The sequence below is a fragment of the Notolabrus celidotus genome, chromosome 13 (assembly GCF_009762535.1).
Source record: "Notolabrus celidotus isolate fNotCel1 chromosome 13, fNotCel1.pri, whole genome shotgun sequence".
In the NCBI taxonomy this organism is placed as follows: domain Eukaryota; kingdom Metazoa; phylum Chordata; class Actinopteri; order Labriformes; family Labridae; genus Notolabrus; species Notolabrus celidotus.
This window is the reverse complement of record NC_048284.1, coordinates 34835272-34850278: the sequence shown is the minus strand read 5'-3', so window position 1 is coordinate 34850278 and position 15007 is coordinate 34835272. Positions and strand designations below refer to the sequence as shown.

General features: G+C 44.0%; 1 protein-coding gene across 1 annotated transcript in view; it reads left to right on the top strand.

Annotated features, from left to right (window-relative positions):
* The window catches only part of cd2ap (CD2-associated protein), a 100396-nt gene that overhangs the window by 28549 nt on the left and 56840 nt on the right, over positions 1–15007 (top strand). The window contains exons 3-6 of the mRNA XM_034699312.1: positions 434–611; positions 3330–3430; positions 14086–14212; positions 14359–14534. Of these exons, the coding sequence (XP_034555203.1) occupies positions 434–611; positions 3330–3430; positions 14086–14212; positions 14359–14534 (582 nt within the window). The remainder of the gene's footprint in view (positions 1–433; positions 612–3329; positions 3431–14085; positions 14213–14358; positions 14535–15007) is intronic.

Sequence of the window (15007 nt, the reverse complement as noted above, 5' to 3'; positions counted from 1 at the left end):
ATGGACCAGGCCGCGGGGGCATGGAGGGACACCCCAATGGCTGCCGTAGTAACACCCCCCCAGCTGCGCACCACCCCACCCCCCCAAGAGGACCGCGAGGGAACCCCGGGAAACCCGGCCCCGAGGGCAGCCGCGGACCAGGCCCCCACAGGGGAGGGGGCAGCAGGGGGGCGGAGAGTGACAGGGACACCAGCCACCCACCCAGCCCCGATGGGCCCCCAACGAGTAGGGCCGAGCCAAACACTAAGGCCCCGCCAAACCTTATCTGAGGTGTACAATTCTGATGGAATTGATCAATTGGAACCAGTTCTAAGTCGGATCTGTTTTTTTGATTCCCACCCCTAGTTCTACAGAGGACCGGGGACAGAGGAGACCGCAGTTAAGAGCTTCAAAATAAATAATGACTCATTTTTGTTTTTATTTCTTTTTTCAGGAAGTGAAGAAAGATTCCAAGGAGGTCAAAGAAACGAAGCCTGAGCCGAAAGAGGAAACCTCTCACCCCCAAAGACGAGAGAAGAGTGCAGGGAACGTGGCCAACCTGGTTCAGAGGATGAGCACCATCGGCATCCCCACGGGAGGCTTTCAGCCGCAGCCACCTGCAGCTGCAAAGAGTAAGAGGCTGCAAATGTGCTTGTGTGCAAGTATTATTAATACAGCTGCTTCTCAAAAAGATGTAAATGAATCGTCAAGAAGTGAAGTGTTTTACATCAGTTATTTTAGAAAGTGGAAGTGGGATATTTTCGACTCAATGCATGCAAACTAAAATATTTCAAGTGTTTTTTTTATGCTAATTCTGATTATTATGGCCTGCAGCTCAAAAAGGGAAAGACTAAAACATCTGAAAATTGAGCACGAGTGGATTCACTTAAGCTCGCGCGAGCATCAGCTGATGAGGACGAGGGATTGACAGTTAGCTGCATTCCCTCAAACTCTGATACAGAGACAACACGTCAACCCAGGGGCACACACACGCTTTAACCATCCATTAGACATTACAAGATGCCTTCTTGTTAGTTTGGATCAAGCGTGACAAACCCAATGTAAGTCAGCTGAAGTTGTGTTCTGTGTTTTGGAAAACAAAAGGACATTAAACACTTACCAAGAAGAAAATGAATTTACATTTAAGGAAACAAGTTTGCAAAATCAGAAACACTTTTAAAGAGACGGGACATTTTTTTACCAGACACAGATTTAGAATCGTCAGATTCTACCGGAATAAATGTACCAAAATACAGGAAGTGATCCGGAAGCTATCGATTTAGCAGTTTGTCTTGACGGAGGGAACCAGACTGTCCTGCCAATCACAGGTCATTCTGATGTGTCCTTTCAAAATAAAACCCAAACTAAATTTGACAAAAAAAAAATAATCTGGATATTTTCAATCAGAGATTATGAACAAATCTTTGTTGATCCCGACTGATGTGGCGTCTTCAGACGAATTGATCCCCAAATTCAGAGAACTTGATACATATTAGAACTGCAGATATTGCTTTGATAGTTGACTAGTTATTAATCAATAAATCAGATAGAATGAATTGCATAGTAACTTAATGACTCTTTTAGCTATCAGCTTTCAAAAGTAACACGTCTGTTTGAACTCTTGGTTTGGGTTTTAACATATCTAGTGTTAATGCGAGATGGGTGATTGTGTCATAACATGTAGCCTATAAACTGTAGTGTTATGGTAGAGTTAGCTCCACCATGAAGTGTTAGTAGAGGAGACAGAAAACTCATGGGAAGAAGAGCAAATCATTGTTTTCTGACTGAATGTGAGTGAAAGAAGATCACACATGTGGCTCTCCAACTTTGGGCTGTCCCGTTAATCCCAGTTGATGTCTAAAGGTGCATTTGGACCAAGAGTTCCAGGGTCTTTTAACCCCCAGAACTACTTTACCCTGAACTAAAAGGTTCCTGTGCCCCCATTGTTGTCTGCGTTTCGACCACGGACTGAAGTCCCGGGTAGATCGTGCAAATCAGGCCAGTGACGTATGAAGAAAAAAAAAGTAAATGCACTACACCACCAGACCAGTAGAGGGCAGTAAAACAAAGAGGAAAGCCATTCATCACAGATGACACCATAGAAGCAGACGGACAGGCAGGTATCATTATGAGCAACACAACAGTTAGCCTGTTAGCATGAAGAGACTCAGCTGGTGCTGTTTTAGATGGTGCTATATTTCATCACAGATGGATTCACTGAATCAACACGTGAGAGGAGATAAGCACGAGTAGCAAAGACGTTTCAACACAGCTTTAAAATCCTTTTGAACTCAAAAAGCCGTGGCAGAGATCGGCCGGTGTTTTGGTTTAAACAGCGACCCAGTTAACTGGAGACTTTCAGCCGGATGCATCCCTCATAAACGTCTCTAGACGATCATTAAATATCTGATGAGGATATTTAGAAATCTTAATAAAAACTAAACTAGTTTGCATTCCCAGGAACTCCCTCTGTGTTTCAACAGCTGTGTAAACTCCACAAACACTGACACGCTCAGCTGAAGGTCTCCAGTTTACAGGGTCACTTTTAAAACCGGAACACCGGGAGAGACGCATTCACGGTGGGCTGAGAGAAGACTACTGTTACAAGCTGCTAGATCAAGAGAATCACAGCTTCTTCTTTTGAAAAGTACACACACATACAAAAAAGATAGAACAAATAAAAACTAATGAAAGAAAGAGAAATCAAGTGAATCAAAGATGTGTGTGATGTTATTGTGGACGGAGGGAGGAATAAAAACACTGAGGTTAATCTACCAATCAGACACGTTCAGCATTGCAGGCCCTGCCCCCTGAAAGTCCCAGGACCTTTGAAAAGTACTACCCCCCTAGCAGGGGCTTGTTATGGGGGAGATTAACTACCCCTGAACTAAATTTAGACCCTGGGTCCACCGGTCGAAACGCACGTAGTTCAGGGGTAAAGTTCCTGCGGTCGAAAAACGCCTTAAAGGAAACACATCCAACACTCCTCCTCTTAGAATGCTCACTCATTACAGAGCTCCCATGATGAGGTCCAGTTGACAAAGTCTGATTTGAAGTCCCTTTCTTTGCAGCGTTGAGGGTGAAAGGCTTCCTGACTTCAGAAGTTTTAAGACACACAGGTGTTAAATGATGCGATGTCTGCTCCCTGCATGAACATGTGTGATGATGAAACCAACTCATTGTTGAAAATTAAATGTGTTGGCAACTAATGTTCCTTCCTTGTCTTCTCACCTGTCCCAGTTTGTACATTGAGAGGGGGCTGATAATGCAAACACAGCTACACATACATAAGCATGAGTCCTCCCAGATGGTTGCTTGTCTTACTGGTGTTCTCTGACTCACCTCCACAGAGCCGAAGAGGAGGCAGTGCAAGGTGCTGTTTGACTATCAGCCGCTGAACGACGATGAGCTGGAACTAAAAGTTGGAGACACAATAGACATCATTGAAGAGGTATCAATGTCTGCATCAGCTTGAACAAATGTGTTTATACAGTTGAGGTCAAAATTATTAGCCCCCCTTGTGAAATCAGATAAAACTCTTGATTTCTCCATGAAAATCACCATTAAAAAAAGTGTTTATAGATTATGTGTTTCCAAAATAACAAAGACAAATGTTCACTATGTTTGACTTGGATATTATGTTGATGCAATGAATTGAAACAAGAAAAGGTAAAAATGGCATGTCCAAAATTATTAGTCCCCTGGCCCTAAGTAGTCAATAGTGCGCCCGTTCTGAGCCACACCTGACAACAACATCTTCAAATAGTTCTTTACAAGATTGGCACATGTCTCTGGAGGGATTTTGGCCCATTCTTCTAATGTAAATTGTTCCAGCTGGTCCAAAATACATGGTTTCTGAGCATGGACGTTCACTTTGAGCACCCGCCACAGATTCTTCACAGGATTTAGATCTGGGTTCTGTACGGGCCACTCCAGGACCTTGGTTTTGGTGTCCTTTAAGAACTGTTTGACCAATTTTGACGTAAGCTTTGGATCATTGTCTTGCTGGAAGACCCAGCGCCGACCAAAGCCTAGGCTAAGAGCAGAGTTCTTCACATTATCCCTCAAAATGTCAACATAACTTTCTTTTTTCATGATGCCATGCACCAGAACAAGGCTCCCTGTGCCTGAGGCTGCAAAACAGCCCCACAGTAATATGCTCCCTCCACCATGTTTAATTCTGAGGACTGTGTTCTAAGGGTTCAAGGACTCTCCCTTTCTTGGCCAAACATGAAAAACATCCATATGCCCAAAAAGTTCCATCAGACCAAAGGATGGACTTCCAAAACTCATCTTTACCTTTCAAATGTTCTCGGGCAAACCTCAGTCTGGCTCTGATGTGCCGCTCTTTGAGTAAAGGGGTTCTTCTGGGACGATAGTCCTCAAGACCACTACGATGAAGATCCCTCACAACTGTGCTCCTTCAAACATCAACTCCAATGGAGGTCAGGTCAGCAACAATCATCTTGGGCCTCTTGCTGACATCTTCGACTACTTTCCTCTCCAAAGTTCTTGATATCTTGTGTTTTCTACCACGCCTAGGTTTGTTTCTAACAGAGTTTGTCTCCTTGTACTTTGCAATGATGCAACATACAGCTATTCTAGACACTGTAAAACGCCTGGACATGACAGTATAGCCTTCCCCCTTATTATGAGCCTCCATTATCTTCTTTCTGAGCTCAAGACTGATTTCCATTGTCTTTGGCATGGTTAGTAAGAGTAGTCTCTCTCAATAACGTGTTCTGGTGCCCTGTTTGGAGTCCCTGAAGTAAATCTCAATGCTGTTTGAATGCTCAGGTGTTGTTAGAAAGCCAACAGACCAACAGGTGTTGTTATGAAACCAGCTGACTGCTCAGGTGTGTTTTAAAAGTAGAAATTCACAGGGGGGCTAATCATTTTGACCACCCCATTTTTCACCATATTTGATATAAAGTTATCCTAAAAATGTATTTTACATTCTTAAATGTACCAAAGCTACTAAAGAACACTGGTGAATGTTTGCTTGTATCAAGTTTTAACAATGATTCAAACATTGGGCAGAATTTAAGGAAAATGTTCCAGAATTCCTGGGGGGCTGATCATTTTGACCTCAAGTGTATGAATATGCATACATGCTCATACTAATCAAGGGAAGGAAATGCATTTACCTGTGTCGTCCACCTTAGCTGTGACATTTTCTGATGACTTTCTACTCGCCAATCTACAATTTACACATTTCATACTTTATAATCTCAGTTAAATTGGCGTGGATGTAATATTAAATCTACTTGGTGTTACAATAGATGACACTACAGTCCTATAAATGTTGCTGTCCTATGAATGAACCCAGTGATGTTACATATCTGAGACTAAACGTGGTTGATCAGCAGCGTGCAGTACAGAAATGCTTTCCACTCAGGGCTCTTAGTGGGATATGTGCAGACGAAAAATTGCATGTGCAGGTGTACAGTCATGGCCAAAAGTTTTGAGAATGACACAAATCTTACATTTTCACAAAGTCTGCTGCTTCAGGGTTTTTAGGTCTTTTTGTCAGATGTTTCTACGGTATAATGAAATACAATTAGAAGCATTTCATAAGTATCAAAAGCTTTTATTGAGAATTACACAGAATTCATGCAATAAGTCAATATTTGCAGTGTTGACCTTTCTTTTTCAAGACCTCTGCAATTCTCCCTGGCATGCTGTCAATCAACTTCTGGACCAAATCCTGACTGATGGCAGTCCATTCTTGCATAATCAATGCTTGGAGTTTGTCAGAATTTGTGGGTTTTTGATTGTCCACCCGCCTCTTGAGGATTGACCACAAGTTCTCAATTGGATTAAGATCTGGGGAGTTTCCTGGCCAAGGGCCCAAAATCTTAATGTTTTGTTCCCCGAGCCATTTTGTTATGACTTTTGCTTTATGGCAAGGTGCTCCATCATGCTGGAAAAGGCATTCTTCATCACCAAACTGCCCTTGGATGGTTGGGAGAAGTTGCTCTGGGAGGACGTTCTGGTACCATTCTTTATTCATGGCTGTGTTTTTAGGCAAGATTGTGAGAGAGCCCACTCCCTTGACCGAAAAGCAACCCCACACATGAATGGTCTCAGGATGCTTCACTGTTGGCAAGAGACAGGACTGATGGTAGCGCTCACCTCGTCTTCTCCGAACAAGCCTTCCTCCAGATGCCCCAAACAATCGGAAAGGGGATTCATCAGAGAAAATGACTTTACCCCAGCCCTCAACAGTCCAGTCCCTGTACCTTCTGCAGAATATCAGTCTGTCCCTGATGTTTTTACTGGAGAGAAGTGGCTTCTTTGCTGCCCTCCTTGACACCAGGCCTTCCTCCAAAGGTCTTCGCCTCACTGTGCGTGCAGATGCACTCACACCTGCCTGCTGCCATTCCTGAGCAAGCTCTGCACTGGTGGTGGCCCGATCCCGCAGCTGTAACACCTTCAGGAGACGGTCCTGGCGCTTGCTGGACTTTCTTGGGCGCCCTGGAGCCTGTTTGGCAACAATTGAACCTCTCTCCTTGAAGTTCTTGATAATTGGATAGACGGTTGACTGAGGTGCAATCTTACTCGCTGCTATAAACTTCCCTGTTAGGCCCTTTTTGTGCAATGCAATGATGGCTGCACGTGTTTCCTTGCAGGTAACCATGGCTAACAGATGAGGAACAATGGTGTCATGCACCATCTTCCTTTTAAAGTGTCCAGTCACTCAATCATGACAGATCGATCGCCAGCCTTGTCCTCATCAACACCCACACCTGTGTTAATGTGTGTGACACCTGTGTGTCATTGAAATGATGTTAGCTGGTCCTTTTGTGGCAGGGCTGAAATGCAGTGGAAATGTGTTTTTGGTGATAAAGTTCATTTTCAAGGCAAAGAGGGACTTTGCAATTAATTGCAGTTGAGCTGATCACTCCTCATAACATTCTGGAGTATATGCAAATTACCATTATAAAAACTGAAACAGCAGACTTTGTGAAAATTAATAGTTGTGTCATTCTCAAAACTTTTGGCCATAACTGTATGCTCTGTTCTGAAAGCCATTTGAGAGATATAGAATAGTAAATCATCTGTACATAAATAAATGAAGGGAAAGGATTATATGGTTGTGCTCATAAATTTACATACCCTGGCATAGTTTATGGTTTCTTTGGTAGTTTCTGTTGTCATTATGATATAAAAAGAGTAATCACAGTTGTTTGATAAAAATGTTGCTTCACACAACCACTAACCATGAGTGAAACATTTTTTTTTCTCCTAACATTCATATTCTCTGAAAAATGGCCAAAAAAATCACAAATTCTGCCAGTGTATGTAAACTTATGAGCACAGCTGTAGTTGCCACCTAAAAGAATTCAAGTTCAGATATTTCAACTCTCACGAATGACTCACGCAAATGATGCCATTTGGGTTGCCCAATTTGCACGATTCGCAACGCCTAGTGCTTTCTATAGTGCACTGAACTTAACAAAGGGACAAATCAGATGATGAAAATCTGACAAACATGATTAGTTGGCTGGAGAAGTAACAGCAACTCACAAACGTTGATATTTATCTACAATTAGGAACTGGATCGTTCCCAATCACCCCTAAAAGTCAACAATGGAGTTGGCAGTAACAGGTGTTTATGGTTTGCTGGGCATAATATAATAATATACTACAGAGAGTATTCACCCTCATGCCAGCACTGTTCATGTGTCAACAAACACCACACCACAAAAACAATCTTCCAGTCCATCCAGTTCAGCTGAAGTCCTTGTGTTTGGTGTTTTCTTTAACCAAACACTTTTATATGAAGCTACCAAGCGGCAACCTCCTGCCGCAAGAATTGAAGCCAATGTGGAAGTGTTCAAAACCGCAGTTCCTTGAGTGTCCACTTGAAGCTGGCCCCGGAAGTACCTGAAACCACATACACATCCGTTCAAAGAGCCGATCTTTACAACAGAATAACATGTTTACAGCCTGGTTCAGAAAACAAGTATAGTCTGGTCTGGATAGATCATTTCTCGATCAGCACACACTGTACGGGGTCGAACTTTTTCATGACGCGGCAATTTCAAAGATATTAAGATTACGAGTCTTCCATTATGAGAGGCAAAGCTGACTTGATTGACAGGTGAGAACACAGTGGCTGTAAGTGAGGAGGCTCAAAGCCCGCCTCTTTACATCACACTCGCTCGACAGCAGTTTGGTTGAGTTCAACATTTCCAATATGGCTACCGCCGACGATCGGCTTCAAAACTTCAGGAACAGATGGGTGACGTCACGTATACTACGTCCATTATTTATACAGTCTATGGAAGCTGCTCGTTCAGATTCAAAACACAAACAAAGAAGTGTGTGTGTGTGTGTGTGTGTGTGTGTGTGTGTGTGTGTGTGTGTGTGTGTGTGTGTGTGTGTGTGTGTGTGTGTGTGTGTGTGTGTGTGTGTGTGTGTGTGTGTGTGTGTGTGTGTGCGCGCGCCTGATTCACCAAATGATTGCTCAGCTTTTGCGCCCGCTGAACTTTATTTATTTATTCAATTTATTTGTCAAGGGACCATGTACAATATTTAACATAAATGTCACCATCTGATGCATTGTACCAGAGTTAGCTTAAAGCTAATTTACATCTGCAGTCCCTTGGCAGGTCACAATTAAAACATCACATTGTAAAAACACTTGCTTGCACACACACAAGCGCACGCGCACGCGCACGCGCACACACACGCACACACACACACACACACACACACACACACACACACACACACACACACACACACACACAAACAAACAGTATGTATATCAAGTTAAAAGTATCAAATCAGTGGTTGCAGTGTTGAGTGTCCTTTAGCAGACTTTTCAATTTGGTTTTGAAGCTGCTGAGAGATTCACTGTTCTTAATGTCCTCCGGTAAGGTGTTCCACTGAGTTGTGGCTTTCATAGAAAAAGCTGACTGCCCAAAGGCAGTACGGCGAAAGGGCACATTGCAATTTCTGAAAGAAGAGATTCTTGTTGATTTAACTTGTGCAAATGCGCCAAAAATGCATCGTCGGCGCGCCACTGGCCTAGCGGTCTAAGCGGGCGCCCCATATACAGAGGCTATAGCCCTCGTCACATAGGTCGCAGGTTCGATTCCACCCTCGACCATTTACTTCACGTCCTCCCCCACTCTCTACTCCCCACATTTCCTGTGTCTCTTCAGCTGTCCTGTACATTAAAGGTGTAAATGCCCCAAAATACAGCTTCAAAAAGACATCGTTGAATTCAGGTGCCAAGGGTTAAACGCTCCTCAAACTGTGCCAGTGTTGTTTGCATACAGTATATTTCAATGAACCATTAAGCATCCATGTGGAGCAAAACAGTCCCATGTCTTTCCCTATGAGTCTCAATACAAACATCTCATTCAGCAACACTGGCGCTCATAGCCTCAGGCATCAGGCAGTAAGAGAGGAACATGAGTCATCTGAGAGTAACTGTGCCCGTGCCAATGTAAGTGTACATAAGCCTCATTATGTTTCATCTTTCCAGTGATGAAAATATCAGCTCCAACTCTGGATGACCTAGAAATACAATATCTGAAGTCTGTTAGTCTCACTTTGACATCCCTGTTATTATAAGAATCAGGGGTTAAATCAGTCAGGAGCTGAACAGGCAGCTTTTTGCTAGCTTGCTCCAGGAAATAGGATGTAAACTATGAAAATTGTGTCACATCTGTCATGCACACTCCTCCCTCTCCTTTCGGACCACCACATACGTACACAGATAGATTTTAGCGCCCGCAGGAAGACAGCAGAGTTGAGCACACTGCACCAGAGCTGCAGAGCTTGGTGGGATTTGGCGCTTATCGTTGGAGCAGATAGCAGGGGCAAATGATGCCCATAAGTAGTATGGGAGGTAGAACCTTCAGTTATCAGGCCCTTCTCCTTTGGTAACATCTACCAGTCAGGATCCAGGAGGCAGACACCCTCTCTACTTCTAAGAGTTGGCTTCAAACTTTCCTTTTTGATAAAGCTTATAGTTAGAGCTGGATCAGGCTTGGACCAGCTCTTAGTGATGCTGCTATAGGCTTAGACTGCCGGGGGAACTGGCACACTGACACACTGGGATCCTATCTCACCACCTTCCCACCAACCCACTCATCACTTACTTTAACTCTCCTTGTCCCATTAAAGTTATTAACCATAGACCTTTCTGGAGTCCCTGAGCTCCCTTGTCTCGTAGGTTCCTCTGAGCTGCTGTAGACGTCCTCCTGCTGTGGACGTTCCAGACTCAAGCTGATACGGACGTGCTGGACTTGTCTCATCACTATCACCGCTCCCTCTCTCTTATTCTCCTCTATCCCTCTTTCCAGACCCAACTCGGTCGAGGCATGATGGCTGTCTAACATGAGTCTGGTTCTGCTGGAGGTTTCTGCCTGTTAAAGGAAGTTTGTCCTCTCCGCTGTAACTAGCTAAATACTGTGAGGTGCAATGCTCATGGTGGATTAAGGTGGGGTCAGACTGAGTCTTATCCTGTCTTGAAGTTGGGTCTCTGTTCATAATTGGACATAGAGTGGTCTAGACCTGCTCTGTTTGTAAAAGCCTCTTGAGAAAACATTTGTTGTGATTTGGCGCTATACAAATAAAGATTGATTGATTGACAACTAGCTGCCATTAGTAGTAGAAATCTTATTTGTGAATCCCCCTCTGTGTGTCTCCTTAGTGGCACTGCTCCCACAGCTCTCAGCAGCTAGTGCAATGTCACTGTAACAGTGTGTGACTGCAGGTGTTAATGAATGAGGTGTTTTCTGCGATAGGACTCATTTGCATGGAGAGGGCCATATGGTACTCCAAATGAAAGCCTCATGACCATAGACTGTATAAATAATGGACGTAGTATCCGTGACGTCACCCATCTGTTCCTGAAGTTTTGAAGCCATTATTTATACAGTCTATGGGTTTGAGCCTCCTCGCTAACAGCTACTTGTTCCCGCCTGTCAATCAAGGCAGCCATGTCCTTATTTGGGCAAAACTCGTAATAGCAATATCTTCAAAAATAACGAGTTGTAAATAAATGAACGACGTCTCCTTTGAATGGGTATGAATTTGGTTTTTGGTGTTTCTGCAGCCAGCCTCTAGTGGACACTCCAGGAACTGCAGTTTTTAACACTTCTAGCAGTGTAGCAGGGGCGAATGCTGTACAACCCTTTTATGAATCAGTATTTTAAAAGTGTTCATAAACACCATGACACCACAGCAGCACATATCATGGCATTTACTTTTAAAGTGTGATGGAGCCCCAGATTCATGGGGATGATGATTACTTCATATGCCTCATGCGTACAAACGGAGACTCTCACTTGTTTCTGCTGCTGTGAGTGTGAAAGTAGAACAAGTCACTGGAGGAATCATTACTGGCACATGTCAATTAATCAATCAATCTTTATTAATAAAGCACCAAATCCCAACAAACGTTCTCCTCAGACTCTTTCCAAACGGGTCTAGATCATACTCTATGTTCTATTATTAACAAAGACGCAACATCAAGACAGGATCAGATCCAGTCCCATCTTACAGACAGGACTCAGTCTGATCTCATCTTAATCCACCATGAGCAGAGCACTTTGCAGCATTTAGCAAGTTACAGTGGCAAGGACAAACTTCCTTTAACAGGCAGAAACCTCCAGCAGGACCAGACTCATGTTAGACACACATCTGCTGAGACCGTGTTGGAGAGAGGGATGATAGTGGTGAGATGGATAGTAGTAGTTGTAGCAGCTGGAGTCTGGCATGTCCAAAGCAGCAGAGATCCAGAGGAACCTACAATACAAGGGAGCTCAGGGACTCCAGAAAGGTCTATGGTTAGTAACTTTAAGGGGACAGGAAGAGTTAAAGTAAGAGACAGGCAGAGAGAGGAGAGAGAGGGGAAGACAGGATCCCAGTGTTTGGATGGTAGTAGGATAGGATAAGAGTAAATCCCAGTGTGCCAGTTCCTGCAGTCTAAGCCTATAACAGCATAACTAATACCTCTTTTCGACCAACGTGAACTGGGTTGTATTTCCGGGCTGGTGCTCGCGCTGGTTTGGAGCTGGATGAACTCCCGAACCAACACGGCACCCGTTTGTTTTCCCGCCCGTTCGAGCCCGTGGAAGAGGCACGTCATGACGTCAGTTTTACATAACCGCTTTCCCCAGCAGCGCTAGTGCAAACTTCCCCTCACAACAACAACGATGGCGGACAACGGAAGCTAGTCTCCTCGGCCGTTCACTGCTTTGCCTTTGAATCCATTAGTCTTTTTTATTTGTTCACTGCATGACAATGGCGGAAACACGTCTGATGTGTGTTTTTGATCACGGCAACCATCCCTCGCCCCTGATGTAAGCTGTTCGCGACTCTAGACCAGCATAGAGTTGGAGCCGCTCTTGAAGCGGTTTTCTTGGCCAGGAGCCGGTTCACTCACAGTGGAAACACAAAAAAACGGTTCTCAATTCAGTACCGGCTCTGAACCGGCCCTGAAACTGCCTCGGTCGAAAAGGGGTATAAGAGCTGGTCAAAGCCTGATCCAGCTCTAACTATAAGCTTTATCAAAAAGGAAAGTTTGAAGCCTACTCTTAAAAGTAGAGAGGCTCAACACCTCTGTTATGAACTGTAGACAATGAAAGTCTTTACAAATGTTCAGAGAGGAACATAATTCTAAAACTGTTGAACCATTTGCTCACGCAGTCTCTCACAGAGTGAACAGCCTCTCTGGAATGTCCTATTTACACCCAGTCATGTGACCAACCTGTTAATCATTAACCTCGTTAGTTAGTTGAGAGATGTTCTCCAGGAGTTTTTTTCGATGCCTGGCTGCCCCTGTCCCAGCTTCTTTTGAAACGTGGTTCTGGCATCAGATTAAAAAAGGGAGCCTTCACTTTTCAACACAGAGGGTTTAAAGGGGACATATCACGCTTTTTTCATCAATATATATTGGTCTAAGAGGTCCCCAAAACATGTCTTTAAAGTTTATGCTCAAAAAACACTTTGAAATCAGATTTTGGTCTGCCTGAAAAGCCCTCTTCTTCAGTCCTCATCAGAACACTCTGTTTTCCCTCTGACCACGCCCCCTCCGGAAGTGGATGCGCCTCGGCTCTCCAGCACGTTGATCTAATGTTTACATGTTGGCTGAATATACACGGCTGCTCAGAGATCGCGTTACTTCAACCCTCTGAATCTGATCCTGACGGAGAGGCGCCTGCAGCAGGACCTTTCTGAAGGATTGGTCACAGATTTAGTGTTTCTTGTTGTTTTATTTATCAGTATGTAGACGTGTGTCTTGGTACACAGCTACGAACATGTAGCTATGTGGCTATGCTAACTAGCGCTAGCACTTATCCATGATAAATAAAAATCATCCACTATATCTTCAAATCTGCAGACGTGGGGAGTAAAACCGACCTCTGCCAGAAAGGCAGCAGGACCTTTCTGAAGGATTGGTCACAGATTTAGTGTTTCTTGTTGTTTTATTTGTCAGTATGTCGACGTGTGTCTTGGTACACAGCTACAGCTACAGCTATGAACATGTAGCTATGTGGCTATGCTAACTAGCACTAGCACTTATCCATGATAAATAAAAATCATCCACTAGATCTTCAAATCTGCAGACGTGGGGAGTAAAACCGACCTTTGTGTTTATTAAGACAGCCTACAACTAGCATGCCTCCCTCCTAAGCACCTTGTTAGCACACATTTATGCAGGTAATGAAAAACAGAGGAGGGGTTGAGTTGTATTTTATACAGTCTATGGGCTGAACAAGCTCCGAGCTCTGACTCCGTTACAGACTGGATATTGTTGTTACGTAACAAAAACACTGAAGTCTGAAACGGCTGGTTTCACACACATTTACAGAAAGGTGGAGAAATCAGAACAGGGGCAGAATGGATTCTTTTCATTCTCGGGGGGTTTGTAGACATGCCAGGGAAACATATTTCAGGTAAAGAACCATTAAAAAGTCAATTTTGCATGATATGTCACCTTTTAAAAGTTCTGCAAACCATCTACATCTTTTAAAGCAACATTTTACACAGCATCCAAACGTTTTTGGAATAGAAGGGAAGAACACAATAATGTCTGTTAGATGATTCACTTTGTTAAGCCGCTCTCTGTCTGTGCAGGTGGAAGAGGGCTGGTGGAGCGGAAGCTTTAACGGCAGGTCGGGACTGTTTCCCTCCAACTTTGTCAAAGAGCAGGATTCTACTGGAGAGGATGCAGAGACTAATGACCGAGCAGGAGACGAGGCCGGTAAGAAAGAGCACGGGCGTATTCATGTGAAAGGTTCGGTCAATGTACGAGGGAAGATACTATCATGTCCGAGGATGTCCTGTTCAAGATGACTCTCGCCACAGCAGGAGGACATGGATGAGTTTGTTGTTGTTTCTCCTCCACAGACGGAGGTGGAGCAGAGAGCACCGCCTCTCCCACCTCCCCGCAGCCTGCTCACGGAAACGGCGTCGCTCAGCCCAAGAAGATCCGAGGCATCGGCTTCGGAGACATTTTCAAAGAAGGGTCAGTGAAATTAAAAGTCCGACTGCCGAGCCCCGAGAGAGAAGAGAAGAAGGAGAGAGTAAGTACGACGCAAGCGAGTGTTCACTTTTTAACACGTGACATAAATTACTCTTAGCTCTGATGAAGGAACACAAACGATGATCCCTCTAGTTTGTCATGTGACTGTTAAAAAGAGCCAATCATGAGGAGGTACTCACCATCAAACATAAAAGAAACACACAGCTGTACCTTTTGAAACTGTTGAACATTTAAAGCATCCCTCCTTAGAGCACGTTTAGTCAGGTCGAGTGAGAATGAGGATTCAGTGTGCTGAGTCCTTTTCATCTTGATAGGCTTCAGAAACACTCGCTCAGTCAGGTTGAATAAAGAGTTAGAGATCCTTTTCTATTTGTCCTGACCGGTGTGACTGTGACTAACATCTGTAACACTTGGTAAAGACAGGTGTGAAGCTTCTCTCTGGGCTCTGATGGACTCAAACACACAGTCTGTCACTTCTCAGTGATGTGGGGATTTATAAGCTGTGTTGAAATG